Source organism: Poecilia reticulata, chromosome 5, assembly GCF_904066995.2.
Source record: "Poecilia reticulata chromosome 5, P_reticulata-male-v2, whole genome shotgun sequence".
Classification (NCBI taxonomy): Eukaryota; Metazoa; Chordata; class Actinopteri; order Cyprinodontiformes; family Poeciliidae; genus Poecilia; species Poecilia reticulata.
The window spans coordinates 10,693,609-10,714,318 of NC_088834.1; the positions used below are offsets into that span (position 1 = coordinate 10,693,609).

The 20,710-nt window shown below is 36.6% G+C and overlaps 1 protein-coding gene across 2 annotated transcripts in view; it reads left to right on the forward strand.

Moving 5' to 3' along the window:
• The window catches only part of kif5ab (kinesin family member 5A, b), an 88,635-nt gene that overhangs the window by 38,685 nt on the left and 29,240 nt on the right, over positions 1-20,710 (forward strand). For both annotated transcript variants that reach the window (XM_008408475.3, XM_008408474.3), the window contains exons 5-14: positions 575-623; positions 1,599-1,654; positions 3,823-3,910; positions 4,127-4,251; positions 7,706-7,810; positions 8,977-9,125; positions 10,694-10,842; positions 15,273-15,499; positions 16,754-16,822; positions 18,411-18,617. In XM_008408475.3, the coding sequence (XP_008406697.1) occupies positions 575-623; positions 1,599-1,654; positions 3,823-3,910; positions 4,127-4,251; positions 7,706-7,810; positions 8,977-9,125; positions 10,694-10,842; positions 15,273-15,499; positions 16,754-16,822; positions 18,411-18,617 (1,224 nt within the window). The remainder of the gene's footprint in view (positions 1-574; positions 624-1,598; positions 1,655-3,822; positions 3,911-4,126; positions 4,252-7,705; positions 7,811-8,976; positions 9,126-10,693; positions 10,843-15,272; positions 15,500-16,753; positions 16,823-18,410; positions 18,618-20,710) is intronic.

Genomic DNA, 20,710 nt, shown 5'->3' on the forward strand with positions numbered 1-20,710 from the left:
CTAGAGCTGTCCACCTACATGTTAGAGACAACAGACGACTTGAGGCTGGGGCATTCCATCAGCTTAAAGGCTGTAAACATACAGCCAGAGCTACAAGGGAATGGTTTAGATCAAAGGTATACATGTGTTTGAATGGGTCAGCAGCAGTTCAGAACTGATTCCACATGAGAATCCACAGCGAGAATTGAAAATTGTTGTTCACAGATGCTCTTTGTCCAGTGTGACTAAGGTTTAGCTATACGCCAACAAAGAATGGACAGAAATATCCGTCTCAGAGGGCAAGAACAGGCCCAGGAGGGTTGAATATATATATTTATATACATTAAATTAAAATCATGCATCATGTTCCTTCCACTTCATGGTTGTGCACCACTTTATGTCGGCCTTGAATAAAATCCCAATAAGATACATTAAAGTTTGTGGTTTATCCCTATAGAATGTGGGAAAAGTCAAGAGGTTGGAATATTTTCTACTTGGATCTTTATATTTCACCTCTCATTTAGCAGCACTGCAGTATGTTTTATTTAGCCAGGGGAAAAAAAAATTCTGTTTCATGTTTCTGACTTTTTTGCAGGTCTCCTACTTTGAGATATACATGGAAAAAATCCGTGACCTCCTTGATGGTATGCTTTATGCTTTTTGTCAAATAGTTCACTGTTTTACAGAAGGTAAACCAAAACCATTACCTTGACTTATTTATGTTTTAAATGTACCTTTCAATCTATAATCGTCCTTTTTTGCGGAAAATTAGACCTGAAAATCTATAATTCTTTTATTGATAAAAATGTGGTTCTTATTCGTATAAAATGATTAAATTAAATGATCAGTGAATTAGGAACAAGAAAATTAAATTAAAAGCTGCATGGAATAATTTACATTTTTAGCTTATCTGCCTCAGTCAGTAATGGTGTGAAGGTGCTGCAGCTCATATAGTCTTATCACTCAGAAATACATTCAGTGTAAAATGATGTAGCGCTGGATGGAAAGCCATGGGCACCATTTCTGTGATTGCATCTTTTATGGACCTTTAAACAATGGTCAAAACCTCCATCTGTATGCAGAACGGTTTGCAGAGCCTGAGAAACATTTAAACTAGGTGCAACAAAAGAGTCAAAACAAGCAAGTTGGATAAAAAGAGCAAAGAAAACACCCCAAGTGGGAATGAAGAGAGGGAAAAGATGTGAGAGGGAAAAGATGCTGCAGGGTTACAAAAGCATTTATATTAACTCTCAGAAATTATCCAAGGATTTATCCACTATAATTCTATTGAATTTTAATTATAATCAACATAATAGGACTCATTAAAAAATTACAAATGCAGGAATACGAATGTGAGCCTGTGCATAGATATTGTGTTTTGTTCACTGAAGCATCCACTTAACCGCTCAGTGATTTTGACGGAAATAGATTCATTAAAATCTAAAAACATACATAGACTGTTGCAGGTTTTTTTCTTTTCTTTAACAGTGCATAAATAGACGTTGACTCACAAATATGAAGGAAAATGATCAGGTCACATTAAATTTATGTGCAAAAAATTATAATGAATTGACTGAAATGTTGTCCTTTCTGCTTATTTTCCCTTCATGTCATTGCAGTAACAAAAACCAACCTGTCAGTGCATGAAGACAAATACAGGGTTCCCTATGTGAAGGTGAGTCAGCTTCAGATATGATTCAGCTTTGCTGCATTGACATTCCAGCCTTGCTAATGTTGTGTTTTGATGTTAAAAAGTTTATTTCAGCTAATGATTTGCCTCAGGACTCAAAAAAATCATCCCTGGGAAAGATGTAGCACTGACGTTGACAATGTTATTTTTGCATTTTGGGAAATGTGTGGCACTTGTAGTGCACCGTTATTGCATTTCTCTCACTTCTCTCATTTTTATGCATTAAACACCAGAGATGCAATGATCACCAATACTATTTCTGTTTTCCCTAAACAAATGAATCAAAGTACGTGCTGTTGGTGGATGTGTTCAAAACCCAAACATGGTAGGAAGAAAATAAATCTGTTTTTCTCCATATTTGACCTGATCAACAAAACCTTGCCAATACCTGGCAGAATAGTTGGTGCATTTTTATAAAATCCTAAAAACCTTCATATAGATTTTACAGATTCGTTTGTGTTGTTTATTGTTGAATATTTCCAACTGCATTGACTCTCGAATGTCTATGCTTCCCTGTTAAAATTCAAGAATCTGATACAATGCAAAAATACTTTTTCAATTTTTAATGTGACAAAATCCAAGGCCATTCAATTGAAAAACATAAAAAAATGTTGGGAGGAAACTTTGGAAAAAAATAAAAGTGTGTGTACCCTTAAATTCATATTTTCTTGAGCTATCTTTTGATTCAGTTTGAGTGTTTTTGAGGTTACATCTCCCATGAATGAACCCACTGAAGCTGAGATGAGGTTCAGCTGCCTTTTTTCCTTATATCACCCGATATAGCCTCTAGCTAAAGCCATATTTTGCAGGGAGGTTTCAAAACAATCTCATTGCACAAAGGGATTCATCCGAAGAAGAGTGCAAAAAAAGAAAGAAATGCAAAAAAAGAAAGAAATTCTATAGCACAAGTTTATACCTTTGTACAGTGAAGATCAATAATAATTGGTGAAAAACTAATTTATTTAGTTTTTCAAAGCTAATTAAAAAAAGGAGATAAAAACAATGAAGGGAGGCTTCCAACAGACCAATGAGAAACTCTCAATGTGTTTGTTGTTTACACATGACAGGTGTCTGCTTGTTAATCTCCAATAAATTAGAATATGCTTATGATGAGGCTTGTTTGTCAGACTTAAAGTACCTCCTGATAATATCAACCTTCAAGTAAGTACTAAATATACTTTTTATTAGGCTCACATCAAGTTTCTAATTGGTGTGACTTAATATTCTAATCTTAAATGTCATGTCTTTATTAACTAAGTGGAAAAGCAACATAATTATGATCATAATCATCATAAAGGCTAGACAGCGTCAGTCTGAGTGTAATTAATCTGCAGTATGTGATGTGTCTTACTTACAAAATTTAGTTACTGAAATTAATTAACGATTCCTTATTTTTACTTTATTGAATATGACTACTTCATTGAATAGGCAAATATTCCCATTTGCCCCAAGAATATTATCCCATTTTTAATGAAGTCAGTTTACAAGTTGTTCACATCTACAGTATTTACTCAGTGCTTGGTTTTACTGAATGCTTTCTTGGTTTATAGAAAATTAGGGTTGTTATTCTGTGTCAGCATCTAGAGGCCGTATCTAATTTGGTTGATTTTTTCACAACAGGGTGCACTTGGCAACGGTCTGGTGGAAAATGTACTTATTGCATTTCTTCTACAAATGAGAAGAATGACTTTAATATTCAGGAGCTGGAAGCTGTAATCATCGATATTCTGACTTTGCCTGAACAGCTGACAGAAACGGAGCTACTGTTTGCTTTATTTTCAGTGACTCAGTTAAGCATCATTTGGCTGCTTCGCTACAGCATCAAACAAAATGAAGAGTGTCATCAATCTTCTCATGCATATTTACTAAATGTTGGTTTGGTTTCAATCTGTCTCCAAACAAACAAGCAATCAGCAAATTTCACAGTCTTGCGACATAGTTTGAGGATCCCGTCTCAAAGTGATGCATCCTTCAGCATTTTGTGTGTAATTCAAGGTAATACTAGAAATAGACTTTGCCAACATGCCAGGATTGATTTGCACATAGAGTCGGTTGAGTATACGTGTACTTTTATCTATGCATCTGCCTTTTTGAACATGTCTTTGTTACAGCAAAGACTGTATTAATGTAATCTACTAATGCAATACATCTAGGGCTGCACAGAGCGGTTCGTCACCAGTCCTGAAGAAGTGATGGATGTGATAGATGAGGGGAAGGCCAACCGTCACGTTGCTGTCACCAGTGAGTCACTCCGTTGATCTTCCTGATGGTCTGACATTCAAACTGTCACACATTTCATGTCAGGACTTTTCTTTTTCAGTGGATGAAGGATTTGTGAAGTGCAGAGTGGGGATTGATCAACTTCATTCTTTTTGTGGAAAAGGAAGTGAAATTAATTAAAACTCTGAATAAAGGCTGCGCTCTCTGACCTTGTTTCTTCTTTGTATTTTTGCCTAGATATGAATGAGCATAGTTCTCGTAGTCACAGCATCTTCCTGATTAACATCAAGCAAGAAAATGTGGAAACGGAGCAGAAACTGTGCGGGAAGCTTTACCTGGTTGACCTTGCTGGGAGTGAGAAGGTAGGAAATAAGCAGGTTTTTTTCTTTTAAACATTAAAAGAAACATTCCTGTTTTATTGAGGCGGGGATCACAAGAGGTTATCGGCAGGAAATATTCTACCTACTGTTAGTATCTTCACTTCATTGAAACAGAAAGTAGCTTTAAAGTTAACAAGTAGGCAGAGGTGGACCAAAACAAAACAAAACTCCAAATTTAAAAATATCACAAAGGTTAATTTAAATGCCATCTTATAAATTTTAACACCGCTACCAAGTTTGACACATGAATCATTAGTTACTCACAATAAAGACCAAGCTTTTCCACAATCACTAACAGTGACCTTTAGATTGTGTTTTTTGAAACGAAACTTGAGCTAATTAAGCCACAGTGACAATCTGATAAAGATTTAAGGTAACACACAGAAGCCTGCTTTTAACATAACTACTTTTCGACTTTGTTAGCAAAAAGAACTAATCTCTGTTTGATCAAGTGGATTATGTCAACAGCAGATGCAATTCCAGACTCTTGGGGAAAAATGCACTGTAGGTATCTCCAACCAGCATGCCTCACAGGGCAACACAGAAACAAGCTTTCACACTCACTCCTAAGAACAATTCAGAGAGATTCATTAAGCTAACCTGCAGATTTCTGGATTATAGAACAGGAGAAAGTGGGAGTACCAGAGTGAACCTGCACATGCACAAGGAGAACGTTCTCCAGGCAAAGAGATTCCACTGTCGAGATTCAAATCTTTGTAGCTCGAAGGATAAGTGTAGTATAGTCAGGGTCAATGGCACTTGATTGTGTTGATTGTGTTGATGTTCTTTCCTCCAGGTTCACGAAAGCCATATTTAATGTCTATTATTTCAAAGAGGGTGGATGCACTGGAGGTAGATGATGACTGAACTGATGCGGCAAACAAAGAAACATGGCATATCCTGCAGACAGAGTATAGAACATGCAGCATAATCAATCAAAGCCATGAATGCTGAACTTGCACTTTCTTAACTCATCTAAAATTGTTCATAAAAGAAGATTGAATTATATGATGAAGCCTGTTTTATTATCACTCTTCATTAATACATGCAGAATAATCCAGCACATGAATAAATAACTATTTTTCAGACGCATAAAATCTACTTGATACATGACTGTGGAGTAAAATATGCACACAATGACTTCCTTCCATGCACATTTGTAGTACATTATCTAAAATTGTTGCCTATGAATTATACAGCTAAACATTCTAAGCTAGAAAACTGGATACAACTGGATGCAATTTTAATCTAAAGGAGGAGCCATGTCAAAGTTTGCTATTTTTAGCTTTACCCTGCTAGTTGAACAAACAGTAACACACATATTTTACTCTTTAGCTAAATTACATTTACCTGCATCGGTTACCAATGTCTTAATTTCTCTTCTACTCTTCTCAATGTTTTATTTATTTTCTTGTTTTTGCTAAAAGTAGGATGGGTACCTTCTCGGTGTTTTTAAAGAGCCACTCCTTTGAGCTGGGAGCTTCACAACTGCAACCACTATCTTTGCAAACTTTCCCCATTGTCATTGCCCTTTGATTCAAATATAATCAGCCATCAACGACTCCTATCTATGAGGAGCCCCAAGATCTACCCTGTTTTTATAGTCTTGAGTTTATGGGACTAATGTAACAGACAAAGCAGTGTATACTAAGAGTGGCAAAGAGCTATAATACGGTATTGACAAATGCTGACGGCTGCGTTTTGTAGCATTTAAGTGCTGATGGTGCATCTGTTTGTTGTCTTGGTCAACCCTGGGGAGCAATGAAGAAATATTTCTGCTCTACCAATTTATGGAGGTTGAGGACAAAATGTTATCAACTGAACTAAAATGAAAGAATGTTCACAGTCTGCAGATTTTTCTTCTAATTAAGCTTCTTTTTATCTAGCTCTTATTAGATCCCCTGATAATTAGAATATACTCAAGATTGACCGTCTTGGAGAAATCCTCAGAAAATCCAACTGCATCTCATGTCATCTTCCCTTCTTAACAATTTACACTGTACTCATTTATTTATTTGGTCTTTAAATTCATTGGGAAATTAGTCCTAAAACGATGTCACATCTTATTTTGGCTTCCATTAAAAGCTATGCTGAAAAGATGGATTATTTTGTCTGAATAAGATATACTGTATGTATACTTTATCTTATGAGGCGTTTATTAATGTAGTCCTATTGAATCCCGTTCTGGCTGAAGCAGATGTCTCCTCATGTTGACCTGCTGTTATTGGTATTATAACAAGCAGGTATTAGAAAATGAATGCAAACCAATATGTGTGTACTCTCTGTAAAGTCATCCCATTATCTTCCTGTTCCTTATTGATTTCAACCAATCGAAACACGGTAGTTATACCAGGACAATAAAAGTTTTTATACCACTGATCAATTCATCTTTAAGGCAGTCAAACTTACTTAAGCACCATTACAGCTACCACCAAAATATGGGCTGGTGGAAAACATATTTGGAGCCCAATTGCTGAAAATGCTTAATAAAATTAAATTTAACAACAGACTTAAATGCCTTAAAAAGTCTTTTTTTTTTAAAGTTGATAGACTTAATAACCAAATATTATGAGCCAGAAAAAAACACACTGAAGCAAGTATTTAATGGAAATAAATAAGAAAAACAACTTCATGTGGAGTGCCTTACAAAAGCATTCATCTGCTTTGGATTTGTTCATATTTTGTAATGTTGCAATTACAAACATCATAAATATTTTATAGGGATTTCATTTGGTAAAATAACACAAAATTATGCAGGATTGTGAAGTGGAAAGAAAATCATTAATGGTTTTTCATTTTTACACATACAATGTGAAGTGTGTTGCTTGGACTTGTGTTTTCACATACAGCTGCAAATACGAACTTATGTTCTTTCCTCACAAGTCACCTAATTGGTACTTGGAGCCCATCCATGTGTGACTTAATCTCAGTACAAATACAGCTGTTTTCTGAAGGCTCTCATCCTAATTTGTTACCTAAAACCTCAATAAAAGACAGTCACATTTGTGGTTACAGTGGGAAAAACTGTGAACACGTTCATTAGGGATGGAGTGTTTAAAAGGCAAAATAAGTGTAACAATCTATCAAGAAAATACAATAAATAACAAAAAGATAATGAAGCATCAGATAAAAGCCAGATGGTCTTTAACAGATATATCTAGCTCTTCTCAGATAATCTGTAAAATTCCTTTGGATGCTTGAATGCTGAATAAAACCAGAAACAGAAGATTTTAAGGGCCTTCATAAATAAAATTATTTCTGAGGGCAAACTGGTGCAGCGTAATGTATTATATTATAACCTAAAAACTGTATAAAAACCAGAATAATCAAGTTGTGTGGAGACTTTCAAGTGATAATTATATTAGAAACAGATTTCATTTGCCTGGATTAAACGGTTAATGAACTAATTTCTTCCATGTTTGTGTATTTGTGTCAGGTCAGTAAGACAGGTGCAGAGGGATCGGTGCTGGATGAGGCCAAGAACATCAACAAGTCCCTATCGGCTCTGGGGAACGTCATTTCTGCTTTGGCTGAAGGAACAGTAAGATGAAAAATGAAAAGCTCTGCAGTCCCTTTAATCCGTCAGCAGCTGCCTCAGGCTTGACTTGTTAATTATTTGTTTTAAACAGATAACTCATGCCTGTCATTGGAAGAATATGTATCCTGGCCGCAATTAATTAGTCTGAATTATTAAATTAGAAATACATTAATTCCTTAAATATGGGAGTTGTTTTATTATCAGTGAGTCTGATTGTAATTTATGTCTATTTATTGTTATATAGCCTGTATAATTGCTTTACAGGAATTAACTTGCTCATTTAACAGCAATTTTGCAATTTTATCAATGAGCTGAGAGTCTTTCATCCTTTTTCTGCAAGCTATGCTCAAAAGAAGTGTCGTCTGAATGCCTGTGGAATTGATTCTGAAGTTAATCATTTTATTTTGCTAACTTAGAATATAACATAATCTCTTATGTTATACTGTAAAACTCTGAACACTGCAGAACTGACCGGATGCTTGTCCAGCAGAACTGGAACCGAGAGACAATTACAATCTTTACATTTGATCAGAAAACATAATTTTGTTTCTATTCTATCCAGCTATTACCTCTTTGTCACACAAGGACCTTCTGGATGGCTGAGGTACAGAGAAACACTGTGTTAAATAAATAGAAAATGCTAAATGTTGATGCTAAGCGTAAAACTGCTGAAAGAGTTGTGACTCGTCTTTCTGGTGTGCTGCAGTGAAACGTTTGGTGGCCTCCTGTTCCTCTCATCCACCACTCTCTGCGCTACTACAGCTGCTAATATGATCCATTTGACCCACTCTGTGGTCCTTCCAAGCCTCCTTGTTATAATTAGAACACTCACTATTTTTTATTGTAAGGCTCAAGGCTTGGGGAAGTCCTCATAAACCATATGGAAAAAGGCTGACAGTCTGAAATGTTTTTTCAATCTGATAGAAATGTGAGTGTTCATTTTCTATTCACTGAGCAAGGACACAGTCTTTATGGCTGCATTCAGAGGGTTAAATTGTCGCAACTCTGAATAATACAGCTGCAAGAGAACAGTTTTTTTTATGTTTTTCTTCTCCCCCTATGTGAAAAACTCATATTTCAAAGAAAGGGCTCTTTTGCATTTTCTGTTTTGATGTCTTTTTCTCAATCTTGAATTCCTTTTCGTCTCTCCTGCTTTTGTCTCTTTGCAGAAATCCCATGTGCCGTACCGCGACAGCAAAATGACTCGCATCCTGCAGGACTCACTGGGCGGGAACTGCCGCACCACCATGTTTATCTGTTGCTCTCCATCCAGCTACAATGATGCAGAGACCAAATCCACGCTGATGTTTGGCCAACGGTAACATGGATCTCTGTGTTTGGTGGTCCTGAACTGCTGCACTCCTGTGCAAAGCAAAACACAACCCTGTGATGCTTCACAGTTCACTGAACTGGGTTATACCAACTTTTCTCTTGGCCTGCACACTGACTGTAGTTTCATCCTTTAATCCATTTTTCTTCATGCTAAAATACATGCATGCATCGCCACATTTAATTGAATCAATTTCCCCTCAGTAAGCTGCAAAAAAACACCACACTTTTTGTTGCCACTTTTGTATGATTCTGGCAGGATAATTTTCCACTTTTCTGGTTTGTTTATTAAAATTGTTTGGTTTCCTGACATGCAGCCTGCTTTTTTTAAGTGTAGTCCAACAATTTGTCGATAGTACTTTTGATATGTATTTGGGATTATCATTTTGTTGTAACACACACTGGGATCAAAATGTCACACATTTAGCTGCTGAATTAAGATTACGTTGAAGATTTCACAGATCCCATTCTTGTCCTGCCTGGTTGGTGGTCCACAAGATTCTGTGTTGTTTTGTCTTTATCTGCTCCACATTTGTGCAGAATGTAGTAAAATAATGTAAGAGTTGTATAAATGGCTGGAAGGCCTCCTGCTGTCACCGTAATCCATTGGTTTCAGCTGAGACTCCAAACTGGGCTGCTTCAACCTCTTAGTATGACAAAAAACATGTCTGTTCAAATTAAAAACTCACTTGAAATCCAAATCTATCCGGGGATTAATTGTATATTGTGTCTAAACACCCTGGGAACAGATTGAGTTGAATGTATCATTAAAAGCCCCGAATTAATACCACATTGATGAATGGGGGCAATCTAAGTGAAACTCTAAGCAATAACATTAGAATGACTTCAAGTTTTTAATTGGTCTTTCACAAAGGAACAAAAACAGAATAGAAGAGATGAATAACTAAATCATCTCTTGGCTTTTTCTTAAGTTTTTTCAAATGCCATCTAATTCTAAAGACTAATAAACTATGAGGAATTTGGGCATACAAATCAAATATTTCATAGGATTGTGCTTACTTTTAAACTTTTTTAGAACAATATGTTTGATTATCTTCATTTTACTTCTCACACACCCTTTTATCTAAGGTCTAATTGGAAAAAAAATGAGCAGAGAAGGATGTTTGTCTTACAAACAGTAGAAAGCACTTGTATAAGGACACACTGTTTTCTTACTGGGGTGTGAAATTAAGTAATAGCACATCCTTCCATTCACCATTTGTCTTTTATTTGTGCTAGCAGCAGAATAACTCAATCTTTTTAAGATTTTTATAATAGCATTGATTCATTGTAAATATTTCATGCAGTGCGAATCACCAGTCCTCTGTTGCTCCCTCACCCTATGCACACCAAACACTGTTTGCACATAGCCAATTTGCATACCAATTAATGAGATGCAAGCTAATTTTCACTGCGCAGGCAGACATTTTCTCTGTTCCCTCACACTTTGTTGTTCCTCTCTTTTTACTGTCCCTTGTCCCTTCAACCTCTTCGCTCCTCACTCCCTCCTTTCCTGTCTGTGATGCCCTTTCCTTCTCCACGCTCCCCTCTAATTAGAGCCAAGACCATTAGGAATACCGTCACAGTGAATCTGGAGCTCACAGCGGAGCAGTGGAAGAAGAAGTACGAGAAGGAAAAAGAGAAGAACAGATCGATGAAGGAAACTATACAAAGACTTGAAGCTGAGCTGAACTGCTGGAGGAATGGTAATGCTTCCACTGATCATGATTTGTACATACTTGTACAAAGAAAATGTGAAAATGGCTGCTTGTGCGTTTGTGTCTCATGTAAAAATTGTAAAATGTTGCAAATGACAGCTACTTCATGGAATAGTTTTGGCCCTTCAGTTTGACTGAGATTGAAATTTAGCTTAAATATACCCAAACACAAAACTTCATATATTGAACAAAATCTCCTTACAGATGGAAATATTTTCTGACAGGATCATTAGAAAATATGCACTAATCTTCCTGATATCTTGACTGATTTTTTAAAGAATTTCCTTCAGCGCCTTAAAATAAAACCACAGATTTGCCTCCAGTTAACTTAAAATCCCATTAAGTCATGGCATCATTTGTGCTTTCACAACTTGTTAAAGGCAGAATAATTTTAATGTGCGTAGCTTCCGATTTTAAACATGGTTAAAAAAAAAATCCCCCTCATTACGCTGGCATTTAGAAACTAAAAATAATTGTGGTGATCCTGACTGACCTAACACAGAATAATTGAGTTAGAAACTGAGGAGAAAAACAGACTATATAGACATTTGGTTTCTGCTGTAGATTATTAAAATGTATAACTTATTAAATAGGATATAATAAAAAAAAAATATTACCGCTGCATTGCTTTCTCTTCATTGATTGTTGTTCTGAACTCTTATTTGGGCTCACCGATTCTTCATAAATAAGAGCGATTGGGGTCCTTGATCAAATAAAAATAACTCTAAGCAACCTTCTGGTGGTGGATGTTAGCTTCTAAGCAGCAAACTGGGATAAATTAATAGAAAATCGCCATAAAAAAAATACATGGCGTCTCTGCAAAGTCCAAGCAAGAGGCTGCAAAAGTACAAAATGACAAAGGGCTAAAACAACCCCTGATAAAGTATTTTTGAAAGGGATCAAATAGTTTCTTTTTCCAAGGCTTTAAAGTTTAACTTCCCAAAAAAGGAACTAAGCTTTAGCACTTAAGCTCAAGTGGATGGATTAAAGTCCGCTTGAGGTTTTAATCAATCCATTTTCAAATATTCTATTGTGGTATGATATAATAATACATGTTTTTTATGTCTTAGAAACCATTTCAATGATGGAAGATAAGATTTACTATGTTATCAGTTAGTTTTACTCTTTTTCTTTTTTCTCCTACATTGTCTCATTCTCGAGGCAGTCGTTTTTAAAACCTGCTCTATTTTTCTGACGAACCTTCAATCAGTCTTCCATTTAAAAAAATACGACTTGATGAAAACCTGGTGGAAGTGCTGAAAAAAGCCCTGCAGAGAAGAATGACTACAGAACATGTCCCTGTTTCTGTCTCTTTTTATGCATGGATGGCTTTTCACTTACAGCAATTAATTTTTCACCAACCCACAGGCATCGCTTTTCCCTCCACGTAAGGGGAGATTTAACCTTATTTGATCTAATCCGAATACCTGTCAGTGGAGATATAGGAGGAAAACGGACCAACAGATTTGTTGGACTCATGCCCAAAACACATAAACGCTTCTTTTTGGCTATCTCTGTTAGTTTTTTTTTTCTTTTTTCAAACTTGCACACTTTGTGTAATTGGATTTCTCATAGCATTGTACTCAGATAAATTATTGCAGCAGAATTTGCGTTATGAATCTCTATGTTTTAATCATATCCTGACCATCCTGGCCACAGAAAAGTCATAACGTAGAGTGGTTTTCTCACATGTCAACACACACAAACACCAGCATTTTCTTTTCTTCGCACCCCCTCACACAGCGATGTGCATCTACTCCTATCTGTTGGACTTTTCAAATGTCAGTGCACTCAGTGGTGGTGATCAGTTGACATTCAAGCCATGAATCTAATTTCTGCCTTTTGTTTCTTGCGAAAAAAAATCTCCCCTAGCGTTTGACCCGCATTTTAATGAACCGTAACACATCTTTATTGAACATTCATGAGCAGAAATAATTTCTTTTATGGCGTCCTCCTGTAGCTCCTCACTTAACTGTTCCTCAGACTCTCTTTCTCTGGATAGTACTTACAATTCACAGAATTTTATAGACCATTTTGACAGAATCTTCGCCCCAATTTCCCTCCCACAGGTCTTTTCACTGCTTCCCACTTCTGACTTGGGACTCTCGTAGGTGGATGCTGTTGACCTCCATCCTGCACTACATTACCGAGCTCTTTAATCAAGACTGGCCCAAAGGAAATAACTGTCTCAAACAGGAATATTTACTCAGTTTGCATTTCTGAAAGCAGAGTCTCTGCCAGAGTGGAGTGTCAAATCCAAGCCTTTCAGGTTTTAATCATCCAGTACAAAGAAAACACTTCAATCCCAGTTGAAGTGTTTCCAGCAGAACTCCACAATACAAGTCAATATGCTGTAATTTTTGGATTATAAACCACATCTTTTTTTTAACACGCTTTAAAACAGTAGTGGTGTGAAACAAATCATTTTTGAAAATAAAATAAAAATAAAATCTCCTCAGCCGTCTCCCAGTGTTCCCAGTGCAAAGTTCATCAATACATGTATCTGCAGTCTGAAGCACTTTGTGTGATCAGGTTCTATATATGTGACTGCAAGGGTACTACAAACATTTTTTTTTTTCATTAATCATATCATCAATAACAAGTTTTCACAAAGACAACTGCATATGCTTACAAATATGCGCCCTCTCTTTCGGGGGAAAACCTTCTTGATTTTTTGCGCATAACTGCTACAGTTAACTCTAAATGTCGGTTTATAGAGCCATTACTCGTGAGTAGAGCACAGTTTAACGATGCCCGAGAGAGCCGAGTTCAGCTCAGATTTGTTATATACATAAAAACAGCTTTTAAGGTCACAGTTCTCATAAAAGTAGACCAATATTATGAATATGCTCATTGTTGTCTCAGCACACTGCCTGTCCCCCAAATTCTGAAGGATTTTGCTGACGAGCCTGCTCATTTAAATGAATGTATGCAGGTATTTAACTGCTGGACCAGGACACCAGTCCTTGAGAAATGTTTCACTTCCCTCAGTAGAGGAACGAAAGAACAAGACAAAGGCTGAAGAATTACAACTTAGCAAGGGATACCTGCAATTACAACTTAATAAAATGCAAAATGTACTGACTGGATTAATAAAATTGACATATATGAAGACAACAGAATCAAGAGTTGTTCCTATAGATTTTTATAGAAGTTCCCCAAAAGTGAAAACGTACAGCAACTAACAAGAACAGGGCTCAGTCTGGTCTGGCCAGCTCTAACAACAATCAATAAAACGAACGTTTTTGGCTCAATAGTAAAAGTGGAAAACGTGCCCTCCTCTTTCTTCACTTAGATCTGAAGCTCTATAACTGCTTGCAGATTCGTTTTACATTTAGCAAGTTTCAGCTTTCTGTACATTTCCTTTTCACTGCAGACAAGATAAAGTGCATGTGAAACGTGATTAAAAACAAACAATGTTTCCCCGCAGCCTTTACCCATTTGATCCGACTGACCTGAGTAAATATATAATGAGTTCCTTATGTTTATGTTAAGCATGAACATATTAAAACAAGGAGACTGTTGAACTATGTGTTAAGGAATGTAACATCAAAGTATATTTAAATAGACCTTCACTTCAACTATAGTAAATCCTCAGAGACAGCAGCTGATGTGACTAACATTTAAACTGTGACTCACAGAAAGCAGCTCTAGACTTAAAATAAATAAATAAATAAATAAAATATGTAGATATAAAATAACCCTGCTGTCTTCATTTTCATTGTATAAGTAAGTCAAAGCTTCAAAAGATTTTGTTTTTGATGCTAGATTTTGAAGATAGATTTATATTTATATGAAATACGATAAAACAAAGAGAACCCTTTTGCATTTTTCATTGATGTTACAGTTCAACAATTTGCTTTGTTTTCTATCAGGGTGTATTTTGCTAAAATATGGTTAGAAAATGCACAATATGCCAATTTAAAGATGCATCTTGTATTTTAATTTATAAATAAACTATTTCAATACTTTCATTGAGCTCCCTGTTTTTCTGTTATTTCAAAAGACAAATCTTGAATCTTGAATATGATATTTAAGTTTGAATGTAAAGATAAACTTGTATTTCCTATTAGGTCCTCCTCTCCTCCTGAGATTGGTGACAGACTTAGATTAGCTTTTGCACCAAATCAGAGTTTATCGTGTACATCCTGACAGCTAACAATGTTGTGCAAAACACGCACATGACATTTTCTCTCATTAATATCACGACTGTGTCATCTGAGCTAATGCTGGGTGACAGTGTTGAGGAAGATGTCTCCCCTTGACACGGAACCATTTTAAATCTCACATTTGAATTGATTGGATTCAGAGGAAACACGGATAAGATGAACCTCATAATCCCATTTTATGCATTCACTGGTTGAGAGAAGGAGAAGGGCAGCTCAATGACAAAAAATGTTTTCCTTCTGTCTCTATAGGTGAGAATGATGTTGTGCTGGGGCAGCTGGGTGAAGGATCGGAGGATGCCCGCATTGTTCCTCTGGATTTTGACGAGCCAACTCTTGAATTATGCAGCCCATGCACCCCCTGCACTCCTTGCAGCCCCTGCTCCTTAGCGTCATCCATTGTGGTTCACATCTCAGAGGAAGAGCGGCATAAATATGAAGAAGAGATCCGCAAGCTGTACAAGCAGCTGGATGATAAGGTGATGACTGCAGCAAGAGGATTGTCTGGGAATGAATGCGGAGCTGATTACACACCGTGTGTGAGATGCAGTAATATGCATGCGGCTACTCAGAGTACGTTATGCATTATTTATAAGAACATTTAAGGAGTGATTTATTTACAGTAGTGGCTATTAGTGAAGGATATCACTGAGGCAAAATAGATGTCATTTATTTTGAAAAGCTTAGCCTTAAATTAACATATTTTTCTTACATTTCATTTTACAGTTTGTAGAGTCTAGTTTGAAGTTCAACACATGGTTTTTGCCAATGTTTTTGAGTTAATTTATATTTTTTTCTTCCCTTTTTCACTTTTCTGTATAAAGTACATGATGTTTAGATGTTTTTTTTTTATTTCCGATATACATCCCATACTGTGCTAAACTCTTGAATTTAGTTCCTCACTTTCACTTCTACAAAGTTTTCTTTCCAAGAAACTTGACTTCTTAAACAGCCTTGATCAAAACTTCATCAGGCTTTTTGAGTTAAGTCTTTTAAGTCTTTTTCCTTTTTCTTACTGCTTCTCTCCCTCTAATTTTCAGCTCAATGCATGACCATTTCACATATTCCTTTAGGAAGTCACCCAACTCTTTTTTTATGCTTTATTCTGGAATAAAAATGTCTCAAACTGAAAAGATTTGTCGTGTTTACACAAAACAGACATCCTAAATGTGCTCTTTGTGGTCTTAAGGATATTTATTTACTTTAATCAAATAAAAAAATATGCTTCTGAAAGTGACATTATTGATGCATCTCTCACTTTGTCTCAGGCCTTACTATTCAACCTTTAACGTCTTCTTCTTTTGCTCTTTTCTACCAACACTGTTCCATTTGTTACAATGGTTAGTAACTTTGATAAAGCAGATTATATTGCTGAGAAAATCAGCATCACCTTTGAAGATTGCAAGAAATTTTGGTTTCTTGGAAACAAGAACTAAAAGAAATTAGTAATGTCCAGTCCGGACGATCTCTGAATTTTGATACTAAGAAAAAACAACCAAACAGGCATGTGTTTATAATATTCCACTCTGTGTTAAAAGGCTTAATTTTATTTTATTTATCCATCACACATCTAGAAACACTTTGATTTTTGCATTACTTTTTAAAACCCAAAGTTGTAACTTAAATTTTGAGTGCAAGTTGTAAATGCCTGCTTGAGCTCACACACTGAACCCAGAAGATTCAGGTGTACAATCATAAAAACATACAAATTAACTGTTTCTATTCCACTGAAGGACGATGAGATCAATCACCAGAGCCAGATGGTGGAGAAGCTGAAGGAGCAGATGCTCGACCAGGAGGAGGTAAAAGATCTTGGTTTTTACATCCTTTTATCGGTTCGGTTTAAACAGCTCACTGTGGGCCGTCGTTTCTGCGAACGTGCCAACGTGAATCACAGTTCAAGCAGAAGTCAGCTGTGAGAGGGTTTACCATCCTGCCCTTGAGATGAATGAGCTGGAAAAACAACGCAGTTTTGCTGCCAAAAAGGAGATAGAGTAAATGAGACTGTGGTCGCTGATCAGTAAGTATATTTATGCTAACTGGAGTTTGAAACACAACCTTTTTAAACTCCAGTGCAAACACAGATGAAAGGCTGCAGCTCGCCATGAACTCCTTGGAGTTCATTTTTCTTCAGTTACTAAATGTTTTTGAGTTAGTTTCTTTTTCGACCAGTAAAATATTTTTTGCCAATAAGTAAAGAAGGAAATAACTTATGAGACATTTTCAGGGCTGGAACATTGACGAGTAAATTTTGATTAATTAGTTACATTGTAGCACAAATAATCGCAAAGAAAGATTATTATTAGTGTGAATCTCATAGCTTTTTTTGCACAAATTGCTGCATTAATGCATGGAGATGATCAGCCTTTAGGTCTCCTTAGATGTTAAATTCAGGTTGCTTTGATGGCAGCATTGTTGGATCTGGTGTCTCACCTTCCTGCAACCCAGAGATTCTTTTTAGGGTACAGGCCAGTTTTCTAGCTAATAAAAAACACAGAAAGCACAATCATTAAACTGGCATTGGTATTTTTCCCCTGAGGGCCAAGTCCTGCTGGAAAATAAAAAACAACTACTGAGTCTATGGACACATCAGTGGAGCAACACCAGCAAATAGCATGGCTCCCCAAATCATTACTTTGCTAACCTCATACTGTTGGCATTTTTAGGTTAGATAAGGACCTGCAGTTTGGTGAAGCAGAGTCTTTAATGAGTAGAAACAGAAACTTACAACTGTCAGTCCAGGAGCATCAAAACAAATCTGCAGATAAATAAAAGGCAATGGACCATCACAGGCTGAGACCCAGTAGGCTAACCAACATAGAACCAGGGCAACAAACAGAGAAACTGGGGAATCTAGCAAGGAAAGAATGAGAAAGATAGTTAATATATTGGGAGGATTCCACTAAAAAAACGTGGAATCCACTTTTTCTAGATTTGGACATTTATGTCCCATAACAGCCCTACTGTGAGCTGAGTTGCCATAATTGTAGCTACCAAATCAGAGACTTTGCAGCATAATGACCATTTGTCCAAACAAAGGCTTTGAGCTTGTGCAAATATACTGAAAACCCAGGAAGAGCAGCATCTACATTTTATGACGTGTCATTCAGGGAGATGACTCTCAGTGGGCCGCAGCAGAATAACAAAAGCTGGTGGCAAAATAAAATGGCCTCTCTCTTTGTGCAGTGATATTCTGAGGTGAATACTTTAAATAGGAATAATTTGCTTATCTGCAGTGCATTACAGTCTTGTAAAGACATTTATTTTCTCTAGAAGATAGGTTGTTTTGTTTTGTTAAAAAGTAGTCCTTTGCATTTTTACAGTTTTATTTCTACACATATTTTTCTTTTATGGAGCTCTTATATATAGTTAAACCTCCTTACCTTTCAGCTTTTAGCTTCATCCAGGGGAGACAGCGAGAAGGTGCAGTCAGAGCTCAGCAGGCTGCAAGCGGAAAATGAGTCTGCTAAGACTGAGGTGAAGGAGGTGCTTCAGGCTCTGGAGGAGCTGGCTGTAAACTTCGACCAGAAAAGCCTGGAGGTCGAGGAGAAAAGCATGCAGAACCAGGTGCTGGCTGAAGAACTTGGAAAGAAGATGGTGAGTCTGAGTTTCTCTAGTGGTGTTGTTACAAGTATTTCATCCTGCAAAGTCGAAAAGGGATGTTGCAGAAATAAATCTGTCACGAAGTCACTTTCTGAATATATATTGTAACATTTTTGAATGAAGTTAAACAGACATTGAGGAAATTAAATTTCAAAAGTAAACAAAGAGAAGAGAGAAATTATGTCACGGGGACAAACACTCCTAAGAGGTGACATTCATCCTGGATATCTGAAAACGCTGTCAAGTGCAACCAAGGAGGCCACTTACTGACTCTCCTGGACAGCCTGTCGGTCAGTACAGCTGTAGTCAACATGACATTTCTAACGGAGTTTCTTGCTTTTTTAAAGTAAAACAAAATTTGGATATTCACACAGAAAACTCTGTTTATAGAGACATTTCCTCACAGGCAGTAAAGGTCTGGTTTAAAAGTCTTAATCTGCTAAGGAAAATTCCCAACATAGTTAAATGATTTGAAACTACATGGATGCCAGCCATGGTAAGAGGTGGTAAAATTTTTAAACATTAAAATTATTATCATTAACTTGCTGCAAAGCTCAAGTGAGCTTGATTTTTAGGTCTTGAACTACTCTTCCTTTGGTATATTCTGGTGGTGAAGTGAATTTAAGGCTTTCTCAATTATAGCCAGTGTTTAAGGTACAAAACGGTAAAGCAGCAGATAAAACCACCACCACCATGTTTCAATGTACACAAAAAAGCTTTGGTAGCTCATCACTGCAGGAGCTGATGCATGTTTTACAAGTTGCTTTTAGTACATTTCTTTAACTCCAAAGAAAAAACATAACAAGCAAATCACTTCTCTGATTTAACTTGGCTTTCAGCAATATGTGGTTGGCATAGTGATGTAAATCTGTCATTCATTATAAACCATATAATTAAAATAACTGTGATGCCTATGTCCTAATCCTTGTTTTCTAACTTTCTTTTGGTTTTCAGTTTTATTTTTAAAGCGATTTTTTACAAGTCAGCATAGCTGATTTTTTTCCTGAAATAACTACATCAACACATGTATAAAATAGAATAAAACTTAAGACAAATGAAAGAAGACGTTCAAAAGTATTTTCTTAGCAGGGGTAATGTGACTTATTTAAGATGAAAGTGGATCATAGCATAGAAAGGCACCTCAAGCGAAAAACAAACATTAATGTCGATAGAGTGGCCCAGCAGAGGAAGCAAAGCCTTAATTCAGTTATTATGACCTACTTTGTGAACCGAGTGAACCCTTCGCCGCCGTATTAAAGCCTCTTCAATATTTCATACTGTTTTACAGTCTGCCATACGGCCATCACTTCTATCCCTGACTTTCTCAGAAACCAATCCAAGAACTGATGAAAGGAGCTGACAACATAACGACGCTGTGCGCAGTTCAGTTCAAACTCAGCTGGCACTGCAATTTGTCCCCAATCATTTCACTTAGCACAACTTCTCCTTTACACTGTGCTCTGTCGATACCTCTCAGCTGACAGGGAGCCGTCGCAGGAACGTCTGCCAGCAGTGTGATAGACGAATACATGGCATAAAAATTACTTTACTTCACAGTGACAAAGCTTTTCCTCAGCTTCATCCTGCATCTTCAGGACAACTTTTTACTTTTATGAATCCTCGGCTGAAATTTTGCTGCGTGGATATAAAAAGTGGCGAACATCTGTCATTTGACTGTCTCCTTGGTTTTCTTCAGCTAAAACTCCTCTTTTGTTCTGCATGTGGCCATCACTCAATGTCACTGCCTTTCATGCGCTCCTTCATGCACCTTCTTCCATCCATCTAACCACTTAAGCTCCTTTCTATCAGTTTCATTTACTCTGTCCATCACTTCAACAGGCTTCTCTTGACTATCTTTTCATAAATCTTTCTTTAGATAAGCTGAATAGTTTTATTACCCTTTCCATCTTCATTCTTTTTTATTTATTCATGAAGAAATAATCTGGGGTTAATGATTTACTGCCATGTGCTCATAAGTTGGAGTTTGCCAGGGGAGGCGACCTTTAAAGGATAACAACGTTGCGTTAATGGGGGAGATGAAGACTAAACAGCCGAGATTGTGGACTTTCACCATTTGCATTTTGATG